Source organism: Lutjanus erythropterus, chromosome 17, assembly GCF_056507025.1.
Source record: "Lutjanus erythropterus isolate fLutEry1 chromosome 17, fLutEry1.hap2, whole genome shotgun sequence".
In the NCBI taxonomy this organism is placed as follows: Eukaryota; Metazoa; Chordata; class Actinopteri; order Lutjaniformes; family Lutjanidae; genus Lutjanus; species Lutjanus erythropterus.
The window spans coordinates 2619277-2645679 of NC_139333.1; the positions used below are offsets into that span (position 1 = coordinate 2619277).

A 26403-nucleotide genomic window follows, 5' to 3' on the forward strand; every position below is an offset into this window, starting at 1 on the left:
CGTTCCATCATTCAGGCCTTCTGCGAGCCTGAAATAGCCTGAATTGGTGTCTTTGTCAAGTTATTGAAATCCACTTCACAGTGCCGTACTCTTTTTGAATGGACTGGCTCCACGCCGCAGCTGACTGTGCACTACAAGCTCATTGGTGGTGTGTGGGAGTGGGCGATGCACAGACAAGAACCTGAATGTCAGAGCGCCGCGCTGATGAATCACGGACGTGGATCTGAGGCGGAGAGAGAGAAAGGCTGAGTGGACGATGGTGAGTAGGATGCACATGAAGGGGAGATCAAATACTGTTGAATGGATCCTTCAGGTATGTAGGTGTGTGTGTGTCCTGCCCACCCAGGTTCTTGCCTACCTGTCTACACCTCCACTGCGTACTGATTGTACACACAGGCAGAGCTTTTTCTAAGTCAAGTCCAAGTCAAATCTCACATAATTTGAGAGTTCTTGGTAATGCAAACGCTCGAGTCTTAAGTCTAATGTCTAATAAACAAGTTCAAGTCTTATGACAATTCTAACATTTTGATCCATAGGTTTTGGCTATTCCCTGTTTTTAGTCTCAATTCAGGGGCCTTTTGAGGTTGAGTCCGACAGCTTGACCCTGTTGCCAATGATTTCCCGTCTTTCCCTCTCTTTACTTCTTGTCATCTGACTACTGTTGGCTATCAAATAACCATAAAGTCTAATAAAAAGCAAAAAAATGTCTCAAGTCTTTAGGGAGTTTCAAGTAACTTTGGCTCTGTCCAAAGGTAACAAAAATCCGCCTACCAACAGCACTGAAACTCACTAATTAACACATTAGATCTAGTTTGTTTCACGCCTTGATTCCACCAGGCACAGTTCTACGACCTAACGTCTGCCACCCGGTTTGCCACAGTCCTCCACACGGCTTCATGCCCCACCAGAACCATTTCCGAAGTGGAGCATTTTGGCAGACTGATTGTGTTGACTTGGTGCGTCTGCCATGGGTAAGTAGGCTACATAGTTATGTAGTTGTTTCTTTTTTTGTCTGTACTTCTGATTGGAGGTGTGCACACTGTGTTTTATTTTAAATGCCTCTCCTGTGTCTGACTTCCAGCCCGGCTAGATCTGCTCTGGTCAGTTTCACGTCAGAAGCGTGTATCCTTCGCGGGGCAGAGCAGATAGCTGCTTCTGGGATATCTCTGTTCCAGTCATGTCCAGAGTAATCGGCCAGTAAAATTTAGAAAAACCAAACCGGAGAAAATGACAAGCTGTGGTTTCACAGAGGTTGTATCTGCAGGATTATGTCTTGGCCTGGTGCAGTGATTTCCAGGGCAGTCATGCTAGCTTTTGCTCCATTTCCAGGCTCTATGCTACCCTAAGCTAATTGCAGCTGCAGTCAAGTTAAAATTTAAACATTAGTGAAAAACAATGACACAATTTTGTGGGGTAAGTCAGTTTGAGACATGTTCAGGTCAAATCACAAGTCCTCGTAAGCAAATTGCAGGTCGTTTTAGGTCTCCAGTTTTTTTCCAAGCTTGACCTGGAATATTTTTGTTGTCAAGTCTCAACAGTCACGCCCAAGTCTCAAGTCTTATTTTTTGGTGACTTATGTGTTTAGACTTGTGTCCAAGCTCTGTGCAGGCAGGTTTAGTCTGCAGTGAAAAACATACTGGTCTGTTGGGCAAGTCTGAAGTCAGGTCTTTCAGGTTTTTGAATGCTGATTATTAAAATGACCCGACTTGAACATTTTTCTTTTAAACATGTATTATTTGTCTTTTTTACATTATGGAGACCAAATATTTTTATTTCATATTATGTTGCTGTTTTACATAACTTTAAATTGTTGCTGGGTTTTTCCTGGTCATAATTTGAGACTTGATTTTCTTTGTTTTCTAATCTAAAATCAATTCTCAAGTCCTCCTTGTTGGGACTTTAAGCCTGACTCGAGTCTGAAGTCTGCTGCTCTGCTCATTACTTGAACTAACAGTGATTAACAATCATTATCTTAATTCATTTGTACATAATTATACTTCAGGATGGATTGGCAGTCAGCAAACATAATGGAAGCCTACATTCAGTTATGGAAACCAATTGTGGGGATTGAACGCTCACAGAGGAGTAAATCAATAGCCACGCCGACAGTGAAAATGTTGCTGTTTGCTCTGTTGGTAAAGATCAAACATGCCTGATTGATTTTCTCTAACTGTCTGCAGTTCGGTCTCCTCGGGATCTGTTTTAATCACACATGACAATGAAAACAAAATCGGTCTGTTCTTGATAACAAGCCGAGGTTCCACTTTATCATCCTCGGTGCCACCCGCCCTAAAATATCCCACTTGTTTGATCTTGCTAAAAAGTGTGTTGCAGAGTAGAAAAGGCGTGACTGTCCTCTTTCACACTGCAGGTCTTCTGCTTTGCCTTCAGTTCGTGATGTACTAAGATGTGTGGGATTCCCCAACCCACCATTGATATCCAGGAAAATGTGGCTCCGGCCCACTCATACCAACCAGGGCCCACTCGGCCAAAAGGAGTGGAGCCACACATTTATAGAGCAGGGTAAACAAGTACGTGAACATTTAATCTCTGATCTCCAAGTTGTATTTGGCAAAAACACAATCCAACAAAGATGGACGGTCTCAGCTACAGGATCAGCATTAGTAAAATTAAAATATAGGATGATATGTAGACTAAATCCAGTATTAAGTGCCACAGACATGGCATAAGAGCCTGAAAGAATTTCCTGAAAATATTACACTGGTGTGACGTTTGGGCAGATTTAACCAAAATGAATAAATTTAGAGTCTGTTCCAGTTTCTATATGAGGATGCTTGGTCAGGTCCTCTGAATGGTTGTAGCAGAGGCGGCGGCGTGGGCAGCGTGTGACACAGCGGAGGAGGCGTGGCTTCTTTAAATGCTATGCTGCATTCACGGGTCATCGTAAAGCTCTCACTCTCTCATGCTTTTGGTCAGGGTTGAATGAAAATAATGGAGGATGGTGACTCATTAAGACTCAGGAAAGAGGAGAGACAGAGGGGAATACATTGTGTAGAATAACTGATGTTTTGATGAATTTATTTTTTAAAAATGATTAAGGTTAAACAAGTGTGACCCTAAGCCTTTGGTATTTTAGCAAATCACCTGCTCTAGTGAAAATTATAGATACCAAAATAGTCTGTCCTCAGAAAATTAGAGACATCTCTAAACATCTCTTTAAATGACAAAAAATCCTTCACATTGCCTTGCTAAATGTTTGTATAGGCTGTTTATTAATTTATGATGTTTCCTTTTAATTGGCATCTGATGAAGATTGACTGGACCAAAATGTTCTACCAGAACATCAGAACTTTAGTTTCCCCTCAACAGTGTCCAGTCATATGCCATGGATAGCAAAATGTCTTCCAGTTGTTTAGCATTCCCTCCAGGGAGGAACTCATAAGTGAAATCACCTGCTGAGGTAATCGGTTGAAGAGAAAGTCTGTGCAGATTCTTCGCATGGCTGAGGATGGTGTTAGGCAAAACAAAAAAATGCCCCAGGGCCCCGGAAATCCACAAACCCAAAGCTCCAGCCTTGATGTGTGTCAACACGTTTGTGCTAATTTAACAGCATGAAACATTGACTGGAAATATGTAACATAAAGCACAAATATCAACATATCTGTTCAAGGGAATCCCATAATGTTACCAATTTATGCTGAAAAGAGATGTTATGTGTTAAAAGTTGAAAATTAATAAAGAAATGTATTAAAAAAAAAATAAAAAAAAAATATCAGCATATCTAGGCCTGCATGATCTATTGATCTTAAGTTGGGTCCTGTTTCGTTACCAGATCTGAAGGCCCTGTCTTGAAGAGGGGTCCAGTTTCAAGGCCTCTATCAAAGCATTTTGCTTAGCTTACATGTTGCAAATCAAATTGTGTTTAAACTACCATAGAGCAATCCTATGGCCTGTTTTGAAGCCTTGAGTTTGGCATTATGGCCATAACCATCTTGGATTATTTTGGAGTCAAATGTGACTATATTTGCACAAGAGGGTGGAGCTGTGGAGGACATGCATTGCTGCGCCTCTATCCTGATTTGATTTAACTGAGAACCTGAGGACACACTGTGAAGGCGATTTGTTGGTGACCACACCCTAAATCATACCCTGATTTATCATCTAATTTACTCTAAATTGGACCATAATGTACAAAATGAATATCATGCTGTATAGAAGAAGACTTGAAATGACCGATTGAGACCAGGAAACAGTTTACTGAAGCTATAAATCAAGTGAGAAGTAGGCTCATTTTCTCATAGACTCAATACAATATGACTGATGTTTGCAACCAGTGGAGTCGCCCCCTGCTGGTTAGTAGAAAGAATGCAGGTTTTAGGCACTTCTGTATTGGCTTCACATTTCAGACCCAGAGGCTACATCCACTCTTTATACTTCTTTACACTGGAAATTAGCAGCAGGTAATACAGTCATGTATAGATATCTGCAATTAAATCTTTAATCCTATACAATTTATTTCAGCATTATTTTTACATAGGCACCCCTTATTGTGTACAACTTGGATCGTTCATTATAACATTTAATATTTCTAACGTCCTATCTTTTTCTCCGGTTCCTCAGCTCTCACGTTGCTCTGTTTCCCCGTCGCCCTTGAAGGCAGCACCGCCCCTCTTGAAGTGAGTCCGCCTCTGCGCTCCAACCGAGAGGCACCGACTGACTGAGTGGCTGCGTGGGGAGCCGGTGTGGGCGCAGCGGAGGACTTTCCTATAAAAGCCGGGATCCCACGGTCAGACGAGCTCGTCTCTCTCAGTCAACGCCGACAAGGAGCCGCGATTCCCCGCGAACACCTGTCTCCTTCCTCCCGTCACAGTTCGGGAAATCATCTCAACCTCACCCGAAAGGAAATCTTAGTCTATGGTTCTGACTGACGCTCCAACAAGGATGTCCCGGACCGACGAGGTGCACCGTATAACGGAGAATGTCTACAAGGTAAGACGGACCAGTTTGGTAGTTTGTTTCCCCGCGCGTCCTCCTGCCGCGGAGGGGACACCTGCTGCACCGGTGGACGGCTAATTAAAGGACGCTGATAGAGGACAGACAACGGATAACTTTGACTCAGTTGACCTGTCTGCTGTCTTAGCCTGTTTCTTGCCAATTTGGTGCCAAAAGTGCCTGTTACGTTGCTGTGAAGTGTTTTAATTATTAAGAAATGATCACCAGGAGACATCAAGAAAACATTTCTGTGTGTTTTTTTTTGAGAAGATGCTGCATAACTTCAGTCTGATTGGTAGAGATTCATGTTGGTCTTCAGAGGCGGCTGGCGGTTGTAATTAAAGGCAGATTGATTAATTAATTAATTAGTCAAGAAAATGTTGACAAAACCTGTAGAAGTTAACAGAGACAAAAATCAGTGTGTTCAAATCCTTTCTTGCTCGGACAACAACCAGCAGTGTCACATTACAGCAACAACAAACAGAAAGGTAGCAAATGTAAACAATTAACAGAACTGTAATCGATTAATTATCCTGTGTATGGACTGATCGATCCTTTCAGCACCAGTGGATCGAGCCTCCCCCTCTGTCTCTGTTTACAGTGCTTTCTTTTCTATAGTGGTGCGAGTCAGTGATGTAAATTCCCCCTCCATACTGACAGTTTGCCCCGGGGCAGATCAGTTCAAGTTGCTCAACACATTGCAGAGGAGATGCTGTTACTACCACCAGAGGGGAGATTTTACTGGATGCACCTGAACTGCATGTGATCTTTATGAAAAAAGCAGATTATTGATGTAAAGAGCAAAAATGGACCCAATAATCTTTATTTGGGGTGTTTATTGGTTATAATGACTGACTGAATGAATGTTTTGCTGATGGATTGAACTAGAAATGAGTATCTCCCCATCAGACTGCTAGTATAACTGAAAATGTTTAGTTGCTGGAGAGCTGGGACCGATCCAGCATCGGGTGCCATCATTCACTCATCGGATATCCATAGACCTTAGCTGTCTGGGGCCGTTCTGGAGTTAATTCACTGGTCATATATACAGTATGTGTGTGAGGAGCGGGAGATTGGAGGTGACAGGCAGATGGATGTACAGAGAGCGGCAGACATGCTGCTTGGAGCCTTCAGTCATACTTATGGTACCTGTCTGGTTGTCTGAAAGTGTATTGGCATCTAAATTCAGGTGATGGAACTTTGCCGTTGACCCTGTGCTTCACCTGGACCTCAAAGTGGAAACCAAATTGAATTCCAATCTGAGATGCGAGGACGAGTTCAGTCACAGTTCATTAACACCAAACGCTCAATGTCAGAGGACTTTTGGACTGACCACCCTGCTCTTGTTGAAACTTGAGATGCGAAAGGTGACAAACGCTCAGCTCCTCCATTGTTATTCCCACGACAAAGCTCCTCTTCAAGCAGAGGCAGGCGGGGGCAGTGGCGGCGGTGGTGGAGAGGTGTTACTCTTCAGTTTCACTGCACTCAGGGCAGCTCTCCAGGCGAGGTAAATTTCAGCAGCGGAAGCACGACAAGGGTTTTCCTTTATGCGAGGAAAGTTGTCAACGATCCACACTCCTCCGCAAAAAACCTGAGCTTGGAGAGATCCGGGTGCCTAAAAGCTCTTATTTTTTTACAGGAGGAGGTGTTGGTGGATGCAGGAGGAGAAGGGCATGTGTGCTTACTGAGCCAGAGATGTATTTGAGGAGGTCAGGTCACTGAGAGTTCATGGATCCCTGAGTGACAGAGGCAGGATAGTGTAACTTGACATTAGAATTTAGGTTACCAGGAGACATTTCAGATTGTTGTCGACTGTTGACTTTAAGTCACACGAAAACATACGCACAGACAAGCGCACCTTTCCCCTGAAAATGCTCTGACGAAGGATCAGTGGTGGCACAAGGAGTAGGCGCCTGATGTTGTGACCTGTGGGAGGTTTCTTTGGCTCGTTCATAGCTGGAGAGAAACCACAGAAAGGAGGAAGAAGAGGAGGTGGAGGAAGGTGAGGGTGGAGTGGAGACAGAATCTGCATGAATGTGAATGAGTGCTAGCACTGTTGTTATAAAAAGTAGTAAAAAAGAAAAGTCATTTATCAAGAAAAACTGAATTTTCTGCTTCCAGCCTCTTCAATGTGAGGATTTGCTGCTTTTCCCTGTTGGGTAAATTGAGCGTCTTTAGCTTCCGGACTGTTGTTGAGGCAAAACAAGCTCTGGGAATTTGTAATGGGCATTTTTAATTATTTTCAGATGATTATTTGGAAGGATAAATGACAGATTAATCAATAAAAACAAGACTGCAATGAAAATCTCTATCAAGAAGGAAAAGCCAAAGGCTAGAGAAGCTGTCAGTCTTAGCAAGACAATTTTCCGCTAAAGGGTCGAGTATGAAAATGCCATCATGCAGAAATGCAGCAGTGGGGTTTCTTCCTGTCATCAGCAGGCTGCATCATTATGGAGTCAGCAGGAGTGAGGAGAAGCAGAGCGCCGCTGCCAGTTTGACCCGCTGCTGGGTGCTGATTGTAGGAGTCTGTGGCAATCGGTGCTGCAGTGGTGGTGGAGCCCCGGGGTGTTCTTTTTTCTTTTTTTTTTTTTGAGCCGATCCGGTGAGGTGGTTGAGCTTTGTGTGGGGCTGTGTTTAGAGAAACTAACAGGTCTTTATTAATTCATTAAAGGAGTGGAAGATGAAGAGGCCCAGAGGTGCCAGCTTCCATTAGATAACACTCAGGTCTGTTTCTCCACTGAGGAGAGAAGATGTCAAATGTCAGCAATTAAATCATGCAGCATCAAGGTGGGGAGCTGGAGCATCAATTACGTAAGATAATATTACAATAAAGTGTCAAACCAGAGTGTGCACTGTATGTATACATATGCACCTATACCATACCATTTTTCGGGCTTCAATGTTTCAGTGAGAATCAGCTGCAAATAATCAAAGCTTTGCACAAAATTCCACTATGGTCAGACTCACGTACACTGAGTTAAAGCCATTTTAGATTCTAATCTTACTTTAGCACCACCTGCAGGTGAATCTTGGCTTGCAGGCTTTATCAGAATTAATATGTGCACGAGTAGTGTAACTTGCATGACGGGTAAAATAATCCATTGCCAAGATATATTTAGTAACTAGATATAGAAAAATGGTAGTCTATAATCTATGAAAAAACAAAAGCATACTTACCTAAACTTTTTTGGACTCCTCAGAATATTAAATGTACCAAATCTGGTGCGGACTTACTGAAAGTTGTCTTTATTGATAATTAAAATGTCTGGAATTGATAAAGTCTGCACTGAAATATTAATTTTGTACCACGGAATACTGGAAAAATGTTGGATTTTGTCTCAGTGTTAATGAGTTTTGAGTGAAGACATTCGGCTGAGTGTTTTAGTGTCCACATGGTGACGGATACATTAGTCATAAAACAGTAGTAGGTTTGTGTGGAGTTATAGATGGTTACAGGCAGGTTTTATTACTCCGGGTGTCTCTAACTACATGGACAGAGCATGCTGACCCATCCCTGGTTAAACAGTGATTTTGTTTTGCACCGGCTCCACATGCTGTTTGTTTTTCTTTGTTTGTCCGACTATTAACTGCCAGAATTCAATAACTCAAACTCAACAATAGAGGACCAAAGCCTTAACCCTGCTGCTCTGCTGCCGAAACAAGAGATGCTGAATGTAATTTTGGATGACTCACACTGGTGGATGCAAGCGTGTGTGGGCAGTGTCTCACGACTGTGTATGTGTATTTGTTTCGCCTGTTTGTCAGCACGCATACTGTAGCTGGCACTGTATCTGGCCCTGTACTGGTACGCAGTTTCACACCAGAAAATGCAAACTACGAAAGGAATTCACCATTGGGTGTGTGTTGAGGCGTCAAGTAAAATGTCCCCCTGGATTTGGTTTTGTTGAAGTTTTAGATGCCGCGCAGAGATGTGTTTGTCACCCACTGACAATGTGGGTTAACTGTTTCCTCAGGTTGTTGTGGTTGCTGAACAAGCACCATCTGTATGTTTGTTCAGGAGTGTATTCAGCCAAGTGTTGTAATCCCAACAGTGCCGCAGGCTCCGTTTGTTGAATGAAGCTCGAATGTCAGGGCGAGGCTGGTTTTCAGATCGTGTATGATGTGTTTGGTGGAAGGAGTGGATTGTACAGAGATCAGCTGGCCAATTGATAGATTTTTCTCTTGTGCATTCTTTGTGTTGTGTGTGTGTGTGTGTGTGTGTGTGTGTGTGTGTGTGTGTGTGTGTGTGTGTGTGTGTGTGTGTGTGTGTGTGTGTGTGTTGATTCTACACAACACATCCCCCTGCTCCTCATGGAGGAGCTCAATGTGTTTCATGGCCAGATTGTATCAGGTGTGGTTGATATTGATAAGAAAGTCTATTATAGGGGTGCGCAGTATGGATTTTATTTCAGCCAGTATGATAATTGATAAGTACCTGCTTCTCATGGCTGATGCTGATAATTATTTTAGAAAGTTCTTCTTCACACCTGAGGGTAAGAAAGGCTGAGATGCAGTGAGCAAAGAAAGATGATTTACGTCCAGTGTGTGCAAATTAGTCCAACATTGCCATAAAGCAGTCCTGCTCATTGGCTGTGTTTCCAACTAAGTGTCAAGGAAATTTGAAGCAAACATTTGAAATGTTGCAAAAAAAAGAGAATGCAAATTAGACATGTGTCTGTCAACTGCTTCTTAGCAAATAAACTAGGCCAGGTAATGAGTTGTGGCATTGACCTATCTTGATTTATCAGGAGCAATTTTGCTAATCCATTGTTGGACAAAATTAACTTGAAGATGTCTCCTTTGATTCTGGAAACTTTCAGTGGCCATTTTTAAGTGTTTTCTGACATTTGCAAAAAATGTATAGAAATAACCATCGCCAACGCAGATTAGTTTTTTGAGAGTAATGTCGAGGAGGCAGGGTTGCTGAACTCGTTCTCAGGGTGGTAGGGACTCTTTCCCTTATTGTTGTGAAACTTGTTACGAGCAGAAACTGTCGATTGACGTGTCTCAGCTGCATTATGAAAGCTGTTGAGTATCAATCTCTTCTTACGATGACAGGCGTGCTGTATTGTATTTGTATTGCTTAACTGTCACCAGAGAGCATTCTCAAGTGATTGGAGCCATAAATCCCTCCATAAATATTGTCACATTTTCAAGTCCAATCTTGGTTAGACAGGAGGCTACGGCGTTGCTCATGCGAAGCCAAAACTATTTGTACTCAAGGGAGGGATTTTTGTCCAATGTGTGGGGGGTTGTGAGTAATGCTACAGAACACTTTATCCCCACAGTCACACAAGTACAATCTGCTCAGGTTTTTTCTTCCCTCAAGAGCCTTTTCATTTCTTTGCCCAGTGGACAAAATACAATAGTTTTCCAGCTGTTTTCTCAAACACGCTGCAACAGAACGTCTATACAGTTACATCACACAGTTCGTATAGCTTGTAACCATGACCACAGCCAGTATTTCATTAGATTTAATTAGATTCTAGCAGGCTACTGTCTTATCAATTATCGCCTGTTGTTTGTGTGTTCTCCAAGCCCATAAGGTAGCAGACAGCTGTTGTTGCAGGCAGAGTGCTGCAGGTGAGAGGCAGGGCATCTGTTGGGAAAATGATAAAGTGCAGCAGTGGATGGACTGAGGAAGGGAGGGCTTTTTTTGGCAGAAAGCTCCATCAGTATGTTCATCTCCCTCCAGCTTTCACACTATGAAAAGATGCCGTAGTGTCAGTGTGCAACCTCGGTACAGACCAGGCAGATTGAGCCGCTCTGGTCCTTTTGTTCATGTTTGAGGTCATTTGAGGTGAAACCAAGCCTCTAGTCTCTGTGCTCATGTGTAAGGAAGCATATCGAATCTAAATGCTCAGCTAAGGCAGGATTTCTCCAGTGTGATTGTTTCAAACCAGTGATTTTTCCTCTCTGATTAGTCACACTGCTTTCACCTCCTTTGTCTCTGTTCGGAGCTACATCGCCGGCTTTGTGCTTCTGTCCCTGCAGAATACTGTGCCTCCTCAACCTCCAGGCTTTGTTCTAGCTTTTTGCCTTGTTACTGATCTTTGGGCAGCAGCAGTGTTTGCGAGCGTCATCGTGACGCTTTCTGACAATGTCGTGGGGTGTATGATTGTGTTACGTAAGAAGGGAAGAGTGCAGATAGGTAGCAGGAGGCACAGTGTTGCAGTCTGCTGCACATTAAGCCTTGTATTGTTGATCTTATTAAGAATAATCAACTCTGCAGCTCAGCACAGCTTTATCTCTTTGTGTGGTTGAGTCTCTTGGCTCTCATGATCATAATCGACTGCGCGTTACATCTGCATGGCATGCCAAAGTGAAAAAACAATTATTTTACGTACATTTTGAAATATTCCATAAGAAAATGCCAAACGGCAGCCAGGAATGTACACCCCATGTACCAAGGCCTACACAAACAGATATTTGTTGAGGCCAAAAGAGTGAAAAAACGGGAGTGAATATTGGTCTTGCACTCATCAGGTGGACAGAAACACAACTCGAATGTGATGATAATAAATTCACAGGGTAATAGCTTGAAGTGGTGTCTCTTTGCTCCCTGGTGGCTTAAATAACTTAATGCACTTCAGGTATTATCTTGTAGCAAACCTCATTTTGTTTCTACTTTGGTCAGGGATTTCCTACATTTCCCAGCAAGCCTTTCAGCAACCTCCAGAGAACATTTTATGAATGCATATAAATAACTAGGTAGTCAACTGGTTCATTAATACATGGCAGCAGGCGTTACGGCTGCATGACATTCAGTTTCATGGAGACTGCTGACAGATGGAAAACTGTTTGATTTCTTTGTTGCCTCTTCTGTGATGTAGAGGAACGCTGGTTCACAGTGGTGAGTTTACAAAGAGAACCTCTTCTCTTTCATTACGGGGCAATTGATGTTTTAGATGGCCAATAGCTGGGACTAGAAATGCTTCAATTTAATTAGTGTACAAGTTTGATCAGTTATCTGTGAGAATAAGAAAAGAGAGACAGAAAGAAAGATCAAAATGTACCCAGAAATCTAAATTTTGAATTTGTATTAGCTGTATTATTTATTGAAATGCATGATGATAAATAATGTCTCTATCAGAATTCTGAGTTGGCATCCTCTGTACAGCTTGTTGTGCATCACTCTTTACATATGAACTGAATATTTGTCTTTAAGCGAAGATTGGACCCAAACTCAACATCCAGAAGGCATCGGGCTCAGCACAGGTGCAGGAGTGTGCGATGCTTTCCTTTTATTATTATTTAGATTTTACTGCTCTGTCTATGACACAGATTTCATAGCTGTCACACAACATAACTGCTGGCATCTGCTGTGTGTGTTCAGTACGTCAGCAGCCTTTAGCACATCTGTAAGTTATCTAATGCGAGCTGGAGGGAGATCTGGGAGGAGAGGTGGGAGGCTGTCAGGGAGCAGGAGGTTGGCAGAGGATGAAAGGAAAGTTACTGGGACGGATCTCCGAAGAGAGAAAGAGGATGGAAGAGAATAAATGGAAGCTGAGAGAAGAGACAAAAATGTGGATCTACTATTCTTTTCCGACTCTAATTAGAATGAAATTAAGGGGGGAAAGGCCTGAGAGGCAAGAACGAGCAGGAATTTCCTGCTGCAGTATTCGTGTTTAATAAGAATTGTAGCTCGAGTGACATTTAATCTGAAATCTGAGGTTTTAAGGGGAAAGGAGGGATGATGAGAGGTGCACTCTTCAGTAAAGCTAAAATGCACCATTTTCACTGCTGTTCAAGGCTGCACCCTTTCATATGTCAGTGCACACACACACCTGTGTGATACAGCACATCCTGGCAACACACATGCAGATACTCCTTCGTATGTTGTGTCTTTGCACAGGAAATGCGTCCAAAATGAATCGCTCCTTGTCATTTTTATTTTTGAAATCCTGACCTCACCACTGATATTTGTGAATGAGCATGTGAACATACGTATCCTTCCCAGCATATGCTCATTCACGTGTACGTGTGTAAATAAAAAAACGTTTGTGTAGACCGAATGGGTTGCGTCACACTGAGACGATGATGATGATGATCACCTTCGCTCACATGATGGCGGCGGAGACTTCCTCCCTCCCTCCTGTCACCTCCTCGCTCTCACCTCGCCCACCACGCCGTCAGCTTTCCTGTGGCATGAGCCGAACGTGAGGTGAATAAAGATGGGTTGCCCTGTCACGGGGGGGAATTCCAGCACTTCCATATATGGCGGCGGAAGTGCCCCCTCCCTCCCGTCTCCTTCTAAAGCTGCATCTGTGGAATAGGGGGCGCTGACTCTGCCTCTGCTCGCCTGCACGCAGATAAGAGCTCATCTGAAAGGGAAATTGGTTGAGTTCTCACACATTCATATACACACACACACACACACAGCACACACACACTGAATTTTCATCTCCTGAGGGCGTTGAAGCAGTGCAGCTTTAGCGTGGTGATTGTCACACTGACTGAGCAGAAGCAAATAATGTCCATTTCCTGGGAAACAGAATAATGAGGGACAGCAGCAAAACACTAATGGACATAATGTGTATACATCAGCTTATCACTCCCACATACAGTTGATAATGCAGTGGGGATCTATTATGGCTTTTTCACATTAGCAACAATGTCTTCCACTGCTTCTTATTTCAGTGCACAATGCATGTATACATTTGGGTGTTTATGCAACTTATGGTAAAGTGAGGTGTGTGTGTGCTGTGGAGCCAAAAAGCTATATCTATATACAGTGGTACTGGACAAAATATGCTACAGTATAAACTATCCAGTGCAATCCAGTAGCCTACCATGACACCTGAAGTACACAGTGTTCAGTCTCTGGTTACATTAGCCCTATTTGCACAGGACTAGTATTACCTTTATTCCTACCGTAGGCTATGAGCAGAGCTCTTCTGAGATTTTAATCCCATGTGAATCTGCTATTGCTTTAATAAATTAGAATTCCATACCAAACCATATTTCACCAAACACAGAGGTCATATAATAATATTATTCCTATGACTTTTGTTTGTTTGAGCCATCCATCCACCCCCCCTACATGAAAGTAACTTGGAAAGCCTGGTGCGTCTCTTTCTGCCGCTAATGGATACAGTGCATGTTTGTATGAGGTGCAGCGACAAAATGTCTATCTGACGAAGTGGGAATGAGACCGGGCTGAAACGGCGGTCAACCCCTGTCCTGTGAGATTGCAAGGCAGCTGGATTCAGGAGATCATGTGAAAATCCATCTTGCCAAACTTGAAGTTATTCGTTTGTGTCTTCATCAAAAGTGGTGCAGCCAGTCATCATACTGCCTGGCAGCTACGTACGTGGTTTTAGGTGTGATGACAGCGAGACGCGTCCATGGAAGCGACCCGTCTCAAACAAAGGAAGCCGGTTCCTGAAGAGGTTAGCATAGATACTGTGATAGCATCAGATATATCAGAGCTGGAAAGTATCTCTTCATTGAAAGGACAGCAAAGAATGGCACTGTTCTGCACTGCAAATGTTTTTAAAGTGCCTGCCCTTTTCTAAACAGTTTCTAAGGAAAGCTTTGTATAACAAACCATGGCGTGTCCGGTTAGCTTGAACCAGCTGCATTCAAGATTCTTTGAGGTTCCTAAAACCTTGGCGCAGTCTAGGAAACTAATCCGTGTTTCCACTGGTTTCGGATGAAACCTCTGGAATCAAGGTTGCATCATCAATGGAGAGCGTTGCACAACACACAATGAACCTGTAGACTATGAAATGTCCACTTCGGTTCACGCTGCAGGTCAAAGAAAATCTGCTAAAATAGCAGCATGTATACTCAATGAAATATTGAGTATACATTCACAGGTAAACTGCATTCTTCCAACTTTCCATTGTTTTATGAATTATGCAGGAGAAGTTTGTGGGTTTCTCTGTCTCCATGCTGTGCTGCAGGGCTGCCTGGAGGCATCTGCAACAAGCTGCCTCCAATAATAAGCTGTGAATGAGCAGGTGAGGTGAAACCAATGCAGCTGAATTTGACTCTGGCACATGTAACATCAGCTTAAAGTGAGAGTCAGCAAAAACTTATCTTATGTTAAATCTATTCAAACTTTTACATTTCCAACATTAAGAGCATGTGCTTTCACTTCGCCGCATTGAGTAATTTCAGAAACTTTTATAACTCAGAAAGTTTTTTCTCCTCGTTTGTTTAAACTCAAACAAATCTTGTTTCACTTTTGGTTACATAATATATTAATAAATTCATGAAGGACAGATGAACGCACTTGAGGTGAAGCCATCAGTTACATTCATTCTGATCCATTTGTACTGTTCTGAACTGTCAGGGTTCATGAGAATAAAAACACCTCTCTCTTTATCAGTAGACTCGATAAAGCACACAGTAGAACAAAACAGTAGGACGTGTGGAATGTGGCTTTGACCAAAGAATTGGCTTTGTTGAACATGAGAAAAATAACAGAGCTCACACACATACTGCAAGAACTGATGCATCTAATTTGGAAATTTATAGTGTTTCATGTGCGGGGATTTAAAAATAAAAATACATTAACTGAGTACTAGAGAACATTTTGGAATATAACAGGGAGGCATAAAATACATTTTTTGGCTCTGATGTAGATAAAATCTGTTTTTAAATCTGAATCAATGCTCAGGACATTATCTGTGACAGAAAATTGCTTCTGTACTGTATGTAAGCGTGTGAGTGATGAGGGTTTATACACCAGATGACACGTGTACATGGTGTGAATGGGAGTGTGGTGGCAGGTTATGGAGAGGGGATGTCATGCACACACACACACACACACACACACACACACACACACACACACACACACACACACACATACACACACACACACACACAGAGTAAAACTTGATGACAAGGGGTCACCTTGACTTGTGAGTGGTAGCCAAACACACCACAGCGCCGCATGAGCCCTCCCAGTTTCCAGGGCGACCACCTAGAGTAAATGACCTTTCCTGTGTGTGTGTGTGTGTGTGTGTATGCTTTGAGTTTGTGTAGGTATAATCTAGTTAACCTTCATATCCAGACCAGTTCACACACATCTAAACAGCAGGGGAACACAGGGTGAACTTTACTTATCAGCACTGAAACTGTTGACTTTGTGGTGATTACAGTGCCGGTGTTTTTGGTTTTTTTGGCTGTCCACAAGTATCCTTTGTTTCCCTTTTTTTCACCAGTTTCCTTTTGAGAGTTTCTCTGGAGACCGTCACTGAACTTCACATGATGTCACCTCTTGCAGTTCCAGTATTGAGCCGTCCGTGTTGAGAGGAGGAAATGACCTTTGTTTTTTCAGTCATGTGACAGAGAAATTAAGGCAGAGGTAGTTAAAGAGCTCACTTCAGTGTTGTTAGTTTATGGGACCGTGAACAATGATCGGCACATAAAGAGGAAGTCTTGGCCCTGAACATCCGCTATTCAGATATCTGCTCGCCACACTGGAAGCTCTGCTTCGCTAGCTGCTGGCCCGAGTGGCTAAATCTTTTTCAGATGATTGCCGATGGTTCCAAAGATTGCCTCAATGTTAAATGATGTTGCTTGAATCTTTTGACTTGCAAATCACTAAATCAGTGCTTCCTGGTGCCGGACATTAACATGCTTTACACACTGATTTTAGAATAAATGATAGTTGAGAGGAGAAAGCTTTCTTTTCATTTTCTAAATACTGATAATAGACACATGAACCCACTGCCTGCAGCCAGTTGCTTCCACTCAGTTATTTAAATAAAAAAAAAAAGCTCTTTCTGTCTTTGCCTCCACCTGGTCTTTCCCTCCTTCCTTGCAGGGGTTGCCAGGTCCCTTCTCGCTGGTTAATCTGTTTGGCAGCGAGTGGCGCAGCAGGTCCTAATGGTGCCACATGGTTGGCTGGGCTTTACAGTAATTTACGCCCCGACATGATATGAACCTGCTGCTGTTTATGTAGGCTCTGACTCACCCCACACAGTCGTCTCCTGCCGCCAGCTGATACACAACACACCACACACACACGCATACACACACACTCGCACGTACACACTGGTTGCCTTCTCTTCACCATCATGGCAGAGCCAGCTAGGTCACAGTGTTCTTAATGCTGCTTGTTTTCTTACCTTTGTTCTCAGGTGTTTAGCTGTGAGTGTGCTTACCTGTGTGGGAAGCAACCACTGGATATTAGGTTTGCTCAAGCAGGCCCTGCTAGACTGCTTTAATTACTCTAAGAAGACTCCTAATTTTTTTCTACTACATATTTTACAGTTTTGATGGCTGGAAGTATGATTTAATTTGCAGATTCAGTTTTTATTTTCAACATAATTTCTGTATTTCTTTTCTTTTTCTTACTTTTTTTTATCCACAGTCCTTGTTTTGTTTTCTTCTGTCCTTCCATTACCTGCTTTCTTTCGTTCCTTTCTTTCCTACCTCATCCTTACTTTCTTGACTGATCAAAATCGTCCAATTTAGAGTAGGGCTGCAGAACAAGCACCGAACCAAACTGCGTTTATCATTTCCGTTTATCTCCAGTTTAGGGGATGTTGGAGGATTTAACGCTGATGAGACCTGGGTTCTTGACACAAACGACACTAATGTCCATTCAGCAAGTTTGTCTGTGCACAGGTATCTCACTGCTCATCTCTATATTTACGCGCTGGTCAATTTTTTTTCTCCTGGTATGCACGGCTTTCCAACAGGTAAACACTACATAGAACTGAGTATAATCTCTTTTAAAATTATTAAAATAAATGCCTCGTTGTACCAGAGGCCAGTGCAATGCAACACAGGAGTCTTGTGGGTGTTTTTAACATTGCACATTAAAATAAATTAAATCAATGTGTGTCCATGATCCTGGAGATCTAGTAGTTAATTAATTCAGTACCAGTTAATACAGCCCACACTCACAAACTCTGCATAACTGACTGCATTATCATTTGGCAAAACTCAACATGCACACAGTGATCACTTATGTGGAAAAATGCTGCCAATGTATAGCAGGAGGGATGCAGATCTGTTTGGAATGGGAAGTCCTCGGCCATGATTGTCAGGTGGGGGGTGGACTCACACAGTGGAAAATGCTTTAACTTTCCAATTTTATGAAGTTTCCTGCTTTAAATCTCCTCATACAACATGCTAACCACATGCTACAAAGACTGTCTGAGTTGCGCCCGTTCCTCCATGTTCTTAATCTTTATTCTTTTATTCTTTTTGTTTGAATGCACTTTAACTTTTCATAAACACTTCAGAGAATTGCCTCCCTTGTTCCATGATTAATAGCTTGTATAACCTCTGGCTCTTTTCCACATCTCTCATCTGTCACGGGACTTGGTGTCCATGCGCTGCCATGTTGCTCTGATGGATCTATTAACCTTGGCGTTGAGGGCTAGCTGCTACCTATTCAATCTCTTTCTCCTCGCATTAGCCATCTGTTATAGCCATGGTGGCACTTAAAGTGAAATACCACCAGATTCTGCTGTATTATTGGGAAATATACAGTCTTTCATGACCATGCATCGCCAAGCTGAATGTAATGTGAATCCAATGTGTTGATCCTCAAAATGCAGAGAAAACAGAAAGACACTAACAGTCCACGGGATCATTTTCACAGGATGAAGATGTTTTCAGGATTTAAACTTTAGAAGTTCTGTTAAAAACCAGTTTGGGTGCAGGACTTCAGAGATGTTTTACAGTCAACAAAGACAGCTTTTCAGTTTTGGACAGCAGTTTTTTTTAATGGGGATGCTGATGTCTCTCACCAGATGTACTCGCTAATCACACCTGTCAAACAAGTCTGTACCAAGATGTTTGATTGTAAACAAGGTACTCCCAATGTAGCCGCGGCCAATTGTGTTTTGGTCTGCTATTCTGCTTCCAGCTATCAGTCGATCAACACTGTCAACAATGCCAGCCGAATTTTGAGTTTTGGATTGAAACAATATAATTAGAAAAAATAGCCGCTTCTCATTGTTATTCATAGTCACACATGACTTGGAATCATCAGTCTTGAATTCAGCAGCTTTAGATCCCCTCATCAAACTCAAAGATGGTGAATCTGGACTATAAGCATATTCTCAGAACTTGAAGTTTTGGACTTGAGATAAGATGTCAGTGTATGAAAATTGTAACCAGGAAAAAAACCTACGTTAATAATGATCCTGTCAGGCGACTTCTTATGGTGAGAATGATCATTGTTCTCTGTAAGAAGCAAAGACTGAAGAAACATGTCTGCAAAAACTCAGAATTTTGTGTAGATGGTTAGACGTACAAAGCGTGCAACATCGACACATGAGCCTGAGGTTTGCATCCTGTCTCATACCAACAGTTAGGGTTAAACAATATGCAATGTTAGAAATGTTTCCTCTGCAGGAGCTATGCCTCAGTGTCTCTGCTATATGTTTGGGACAGGCTATAGCAAATAAGGACTGTATTCTCACTTGATCACGTCATATTGCATCTTTGCGAAGTATCGTGTTGTGGGCAGCAGAACTGTTAATGAACCTCTGAGCTGGTTTTCCTTCATGTTTCCTTGTAATTCTCTTGTAATTTTCACATTTGAAATGGTCATGTTGGTGATTTGCCAGCAGCAAAGGACCACAAGACAGACCTGTATTTTGTTGTTAAGGTATAAAGGCCTGTTGGTGTGGCTCCCTGTCAGACCTGATAAGATAGAAGAGACGGAACACGTTGTTTTCCCAAAAGAAAATATTAATTGTTGCTCACAAACTGCTTCCACAGAACCCTGAAGAATAAAACCCCAAAAACACAAACAAAAGAACAATCACAGGCCCAAATCCTCATCTCTGGCCTGCAGAAACTGATGTTACATGGCAGCCAGTTCTGCCTGCCAGCACAGTGCACCGTGAACAACTACACACACCGCTGAGCACACATGAGCATTTCACTGACACAAACAGAATTTTATTCCAAAGTTATGCTTGTACACACACACAAACACACAAGTTTGTCACCCTCGGACACATCCAGGGTGAACATCTGCCTCGCCGACCAGCCGGAGCATCCTTTTGGTGAGAGGTGGAGAAGCTTGTTTTCTTTTCCTCATGAGAATAAATATTTCAGAGGCAGGCCAGACCAACAACATGTCAGTGTGAGACGGAGGTCTGTGTGTGTGTGTGTGTGTGTGTGTGTGTGTGTGTGTGTGTGTGTGTGTGTGTGTGTGTGTGTGTCTGTGTGTGTGTGTCTGTGTGTGTGTGTGTGTGTCTGTGTCTGTGTAAGACGGCATGTGGATGTTCACGTGCTTCCAATCCACCACATCACCTAAAAGTCTGCAGTAGACCAGAGCTTGTGTTTCTATTTTGCTGCTTGGATTTTATTTTAACTCAGAGTGAAAAACAGCAAATCCTCACATTTCAGGAGCTGGTAACAGAGAATACTGGCATTTTTTTTTAACTTGTCAAATGACTTATCTATTAATTTTCTTTTTACTGTTTAATCACATCAATGTGCTAATCATATTTGCATTGTTTGGTTATATAAATATGACAATATTAAGTTGGTAATTAGTGTTTTCTTCCTCAAGATGCCAAATGTTATCGATGTCTTTGAAATTGTACTTAAAGCAAATTCTTCACTGTAAAAACATCTTTTTTTTTTTTTTGCAATATGTTAAAGCCAACTTGCGGTCACACTTTTCCCTCAAAAGGTTAATTCCACTTTGGTCTTGAGTCAGCTAATTATTTGTATAATATTTCTATCTTCCCTGCGGGATCAGCGATATGCTTCATGGTAGATTTCAAAGTGTTCGGTGATTAGCTCCGCTGTGGCATTTAGTCTGTTCCTGTCAGGGAGCCAGGACATTAAAAACTGCTGCATCGGTGACACTGTGGCTGCATAATGGATTGATAAAAACAGTGTATCATCATCTGTGGGAAGAATCTTACAGAGATCAGTAAACAGAAATCACTGCGTATCATTATCACTGTTTGTATCGAGATGACTGTTTAAACACAGCAGAAGATAATGTACCGTTTGTTATTATGCTGGTGTTTGGCTTCCAGATAACATTCAGTTATGTCGATCAGAGACGGGGCATATTCATGAGAGCGTTTCCCCAACGCTGCAACGTGATAAGACAATCCTTGTATTGTTATTGAGTTTTGGCATTTAATTGGGGAGGTGATTAGCGAGTCAATTAAAACACATGACCGAAGCACACGGGCAAAGTGAGACAAAAGCAGTGTTTGCTCTGTAATCCCTCTCATTTCCCATGCACTCAAATATGCTCTTTCATTCGGTGGAATGCTAATCAGCCTCCGTCCCTGTTGCTGAAGGAACGGGCTCAGCTGATTGAGGGTGGATTAAGCCAGGACCGGCCAAGTTAATGATCCTATTAAATTATCCCTTAAACCATATGAGCATGTTGCAACGACGAGAACGAGAACTCATGAATTAATTCACCATTAGCATGTGCAGAGCGGCATTGATGGTGATTGACAGCTGCATTCAGTTGATCAGAGGAGTCATTCACAGCTGTGACATGGTTTGAGTGTGTGAAGGACAGAGTTACACATTTCCAGCACCGACTGATTTGAATTTGAAAATATCTGAGAGCTTTAAATTGACATCGAACTGATAGTTGATGCAATGACATGTTGTACTCTCTTTAGTCGGTGTGAAGACATTTGAGGCTGAAACACACTGCACGTTCAGGTTGACTTCAAGTGGAAGTCATGAGCTTGTGGTTACGACATGGGAAATTGTGTGCATGATATGCGCAAGTGGTTAAGTCATGAAAACAATGCTGTTAGGCAATGGCAACATGGACGTAGTGCTGGGCGATACAGCTATAACATACTGTAAATTCTCAATCAATATGATTTTGATATATGCCAAAACTGTTGCCATCTAGGAGCCACTGAGGCAGTTTAGCAAGCTAGCAACTAAGTAATGTGATGCTAGAAATGCAAAGACATAATGAAAAGATAAGGCCGTTGCATATCAATATTTTCCTCAGATTTATTATAAAATACACAGATAAAATCTGCAGTATCATCCACTGAAACCTCCAACAACTTGCATGGCCATTTCTGAAAACTTTAGGAAACATGTCAGGGCTCGCAAAGCGTTCAAAAAACCTACTTCACAGGTCGTGGATGCCACAAGAAGGGGACGTTCATATGGACAACCCCATTTTAAGGCACTAAATGTGTGTGTGAAGCAGTGAGGCAGCTAGCCAATCACAGCCCACGCTGAAACAAAACAGTCTTGTGTTTAATTTAAAATGTGTCATTTTTAAAAATATCATGTTATTTTGTGAGCTTGAACTACCTGTCTGTACCTGTTTCCAGTCTTCCAGTCAAGCTCCTTGATCATGATACTGATCTTTTCATTGTAATTCTCTGTATTCCTGTTAGACAGTTTCGTTGGGGTAGTCAAGGCTAACACAGCAGTTACAATGGTTTGATGCTTCTTTTGTTGAATTAAAAAAAAGGTTTGTCATGAAAAAATTGAATCAGCCAGAGTTTATTTCTCGACAAACCCCTTTTGTTCTCTGCACGTTCTTCCTCCTCCTTGTGTAAATCTTCGTGTGTGTGTGTGTGTGTGTGTGTGTGTGTGTGTGTGTGTGTGTGTGTGTGTGTGTGTGTGTGTGTGTGTGTGTGTGTGTGTGTGTGTGTGTGTTTATTCACATGTCAGTAAATACATGTGAAACATTGACAGTATTTTGACAACAACCGCACTGACTCAGTGAAGTAATGCGACGCATGAGGCCGAACCTGTCCAACACTGATTACATAACACACCTCATCACTCAGTCACTCACTCTCAGGCATGAAACCACTCACAATCACATGTGCAGACACACACACACACACACACACACACACACACACACACACACACACACACACACACAGACACACACCTAGTCACCGAGACATTCCCCGGTCCTCTCTCTGTAAATCTGTTGATTTAGACATGAGTACCGGGCAGCTCTCCATCTTCTATATTTATTCTTTTGTTGATGTGTCCCTTTCTTCCTGCCAAGCGGTGGTACAGGCACGACGATGATTGCTGCTGGAGCACTTCCACTGACTCGGTTTGTTCAGCAGCCGACGCCTTACGTAACAGAAAATACACCCAGAGATGGGAGAGGGGGGCAACAGGGAATCGGGGGTATAAATAGGCTTGTTTGTCCTCAGATATGCACAAAGAAACACCGCTAACCTCGTTTTTTTTTCCTTTTCATGTTTGTGTGATTAGGTTAGAAAAATCTTCCCCGAGATTCCACAGCAGGGTTCTTTTGATCAGACGTCCAACCTGTTTTCCTTCCACAAATTACCTTACATCAACTTCAGCCTCACAGAGATCAAAATCCATTTCCACTGATGATGCATTTATTATCAGCCCCTTTCAGTCCACATCCCACTCTCCTTCTCTTCCCTTTTCTCCACCTCATTTGAGCACCTTGAAGCTGTTCTCTCTCTTCTTTCACCGGGCAGTCAGCCTATTTTTCTTGCACCCCTGTGCCGTCCTGCCCTACTTCTTACTTCCCTTTTTGAAGTCATGGTGAAGTTTGTGCACCAAGGTGACTGTTGTGCGTCAGCCGGTGGACATTAGCAGGCATTCCTCGTAGCGAGCAGCCACGAAAATATGTGTCTGTCAGGCCCCAATGTACCCTCCTCTCCCCTTGCCTTATGCTCATTCTTTTGTTCCCTCTGTCCCCGTAAGTCTTCTTAGTTTCCTCGTCCTCCCAGCCTGTGAAATATGTTTAACCTATTTCAAACATAAAACACTGCCTTTTGACTGAACTGGTACTGAATCGAGGTCTGGTTGTACCAGAAAGTGGCACAGACAAATTTATCTGTGAGTTTTTGCAAAATATGTGGTTCTAAATGCTCGATGACTGCTCTCAGGGCTAGTTCATGACCGACTAGCTGGTGAGTTAGCCAGCTGGAAACATGCTAGCACTAGTCAGTCAGTCTTGTTAGCTCAGGTGCTAATTATTGCTGTATTCAAAAGACGTCTTTGTCATGTACCGTCGACTCCTGTCTCAGAACTGTCTGCAGAACATTCCTCTTTTGTGTTGCAGTTTATATTCTAACATACCAACCATTTTAGCTCTCTGTTCCCTCAAAGATTAGCACGTAAAGGTCATAGATAAAGACAGTGGACGCCACATTCAGGCTCATGCAGTGCTTTTCTGCTGCCACCATCTTGTTACAGGAGTCTGACCCATTTGTTTTGCAACCAAGCAACAGGGAATAACTTTTCACAGGTGAGAAGTAGTTTTACAAAATGTTACTTTTCCGCATGTGTTGAATTTGAATCACATTAAGTAATCCTCCTTTTAAGTTAACATAAAGTTTGAAAAGTGTCATTTTTAAATTTCCTTGTATCATGAATACATGTTGGCATTTGTAATAAACCAATTACTGCGAGTTTATAATGCGTGTCTGCGAGTTATAATGGCTTAAATTTTGGGATAGACGTCCTTCCTTGATAGAATTACATGCATAAAGAGGTGGCGACATCGATGCATCGCTCCTGTCCAACAGGAGCAGTCAATGTAATATCTATATGTATTTATCTGTACATCAAGTCGGTGAAAAGTTTGTGCAAATCCACTTATCATTGGAATTAATTGATTTTGATGCAAAATGTTTGCCATTTTCAATGCAGGTGTGACCAGACCTTGATTATTCAACAGCTGCCTGTTACTTGTTGCATTGTTAAGTCCCTCTTTTGTTTTATCCTGTGTTGGATCCTCCTCCATCTCCCACTCTCTCTCCTTTCATCCTCTGCCACTCGTCTGACAGTCTCGCCATTTCAAAGTTGGAAAAGAAAGTCAACGAGAGAAGAATTGCTGTTTTTTTTTAAATTGCTGGGTTTTGCTGGAGATGCGGCAGAAGTGAAAGGGCAGCTTGGACTGAGGGGGAGGTTGAGTCACTGCAGAGACAGACAGAGGCAGTAAAACTCATTATACATTTCTTCTTGACTTTTCCTTCACTTATTAACGAGGGATCGGGGACTTTGCCTGTGTGTTCTGCTGTGGACACTCTCTGCCTCCTGTTCGCAGGCCGATACTTGGTCATTTGTCATGAAAGAGAGACAGATTTGGATCATATTACTTTAAATGTGTGTATTTATGTGATGTGGACCTTAATCTGCGAGCTCAGATGGTATGACCTTGTCGAATGCAGCTGATTTCAGCTGTATATTTTGACCTGAAGATGGTGTTGCTATGGTGCCAGATTATCACATGGGGCTTTATAGGGTCTGTTAAAAAAAGACTGTCTTTTCTCTAGCTTCATCTAGCCCTGCAGACAGTTTGTTTTGTTTGTCCAGTTCTGTTTCTGAGATCTGATGATGCTGTGATGCTAGATTCCACCAGAGATGAGTGAGAAAATGTGTTTTATTTAAAATTTGGGTGAACTGCGACCCCCTGCTTTTTTAAGAAAAACAATTAGCAGGAGCAGTGTGCCGGAGTTCAGTGAGTGTTAGAAAGATGGAGGGGAACAGTGTTGTGTCCAGGTCTGCTGCTGAGCTGAGGGAGTCAGCAGCCAAAACCAGGTTTTATTTTAATAGAGACAGCAGGGGAGGTGAGAGGAAACAGCCCCCCCCTCCACAAACACACACAAACATCACAACATATCCACACAAGCCCCCCTCAGTGTCGTCTTCTCTCTTTTTCTTGTTTTTTTTCCCCCTTTATTTCATCCCTTCAGTCCTCGCCGTGAGCTTGAAATGAATCCCTGCTGCACTCCTCTTCCTCCTGGTTGGCTCAGCTGACTCTGCCACTGTGTGTATGACTGTGTGTGTGTGTGTTCATGCCCCAGTAAAGACTGGTGCTCTGTCACTGTAGCCCATGTCAGTGTTTGTATCGGTATCTTTCATGCCACTTCACTAACCAAACGTGCTGTTTTTTTCCCCCCCTTTCCAGTCCATCATGGAGCAGTTCAACCCCTGCTTGCGGAACTTCATAGCCATGGGAAAAAGCTACGAGAAGGCACTCACCAGTGAGTACACCAACCATTTCTTGTTTTCTTTCCGTCTTCGTCCCCCTTTCATTCTTCTTGTCTGTCCAGTAGTCCAGGCAGAGGGCCAACTGACCCGACACTTGGCGCTGCTTTTAGATCCTCTGAATTTATCTCAAGAAGAGATGTGGTGTGGTGATGACACAGATATTCAATAGTTTTAGAGTTGTTGACACCTGCATCGAGTCCCCTCCAGAATCCTTAAACTTGTCTTTTTAGCTTTTGACCTACACAAGCTAGCTTGTTGCTCTGTCACAAAAGTGACAGCAGAAATGTCCCCATGCAGACACAGTCCACGAATATCTTGTGTCCAAAAATGGTACCAAATGTTAAAGATTTGCTTCTCAGAGATGACACTCTGAGAATGATGCCCTCTGATCGTTCCTCTGTGATGACGTCCATGTCCACACATCTTCGTCTCTCCGACAACCAATTCATTGATCTTAAATGTCCGCCTCTGCTGTATGTCCTTTGTCATTGCTTTTTGTGGCTT

General features: G+C 42.6%; 1 protein-coding gene across 4 annotated transcripts in view; it reads left to right on the forward strand.

Annotated features, from left to right (window-relative positions):
* The first annotated feature begins 4647 nt into the window (after positions 1–4647).
* Positions 4648–26403, forward strand: part of baiap2b (BAR/IMD domain containing adaptor protein 2b) — an 82564-nt gene continuing 60808 nt past the window's right edge. For all 4 annotated transcript variants that reach the window (XM_084741200.1, XM_084741202.1, XM_084741203.1 and 1 more), the window contains exons 1-2: positions 4648–4950; positions 25817–25892. In XM_084741200.1, the coding sequence (XP_084597326.1) occupies positions 4876–4950; positions 25817–25892 (151 nt within the window). In that variant the 5' untranslated portion in view covers positions 4648–4875. The remainder of the gene's footprint in view (positions 4951–25816; positions 25893–26403) is intronic.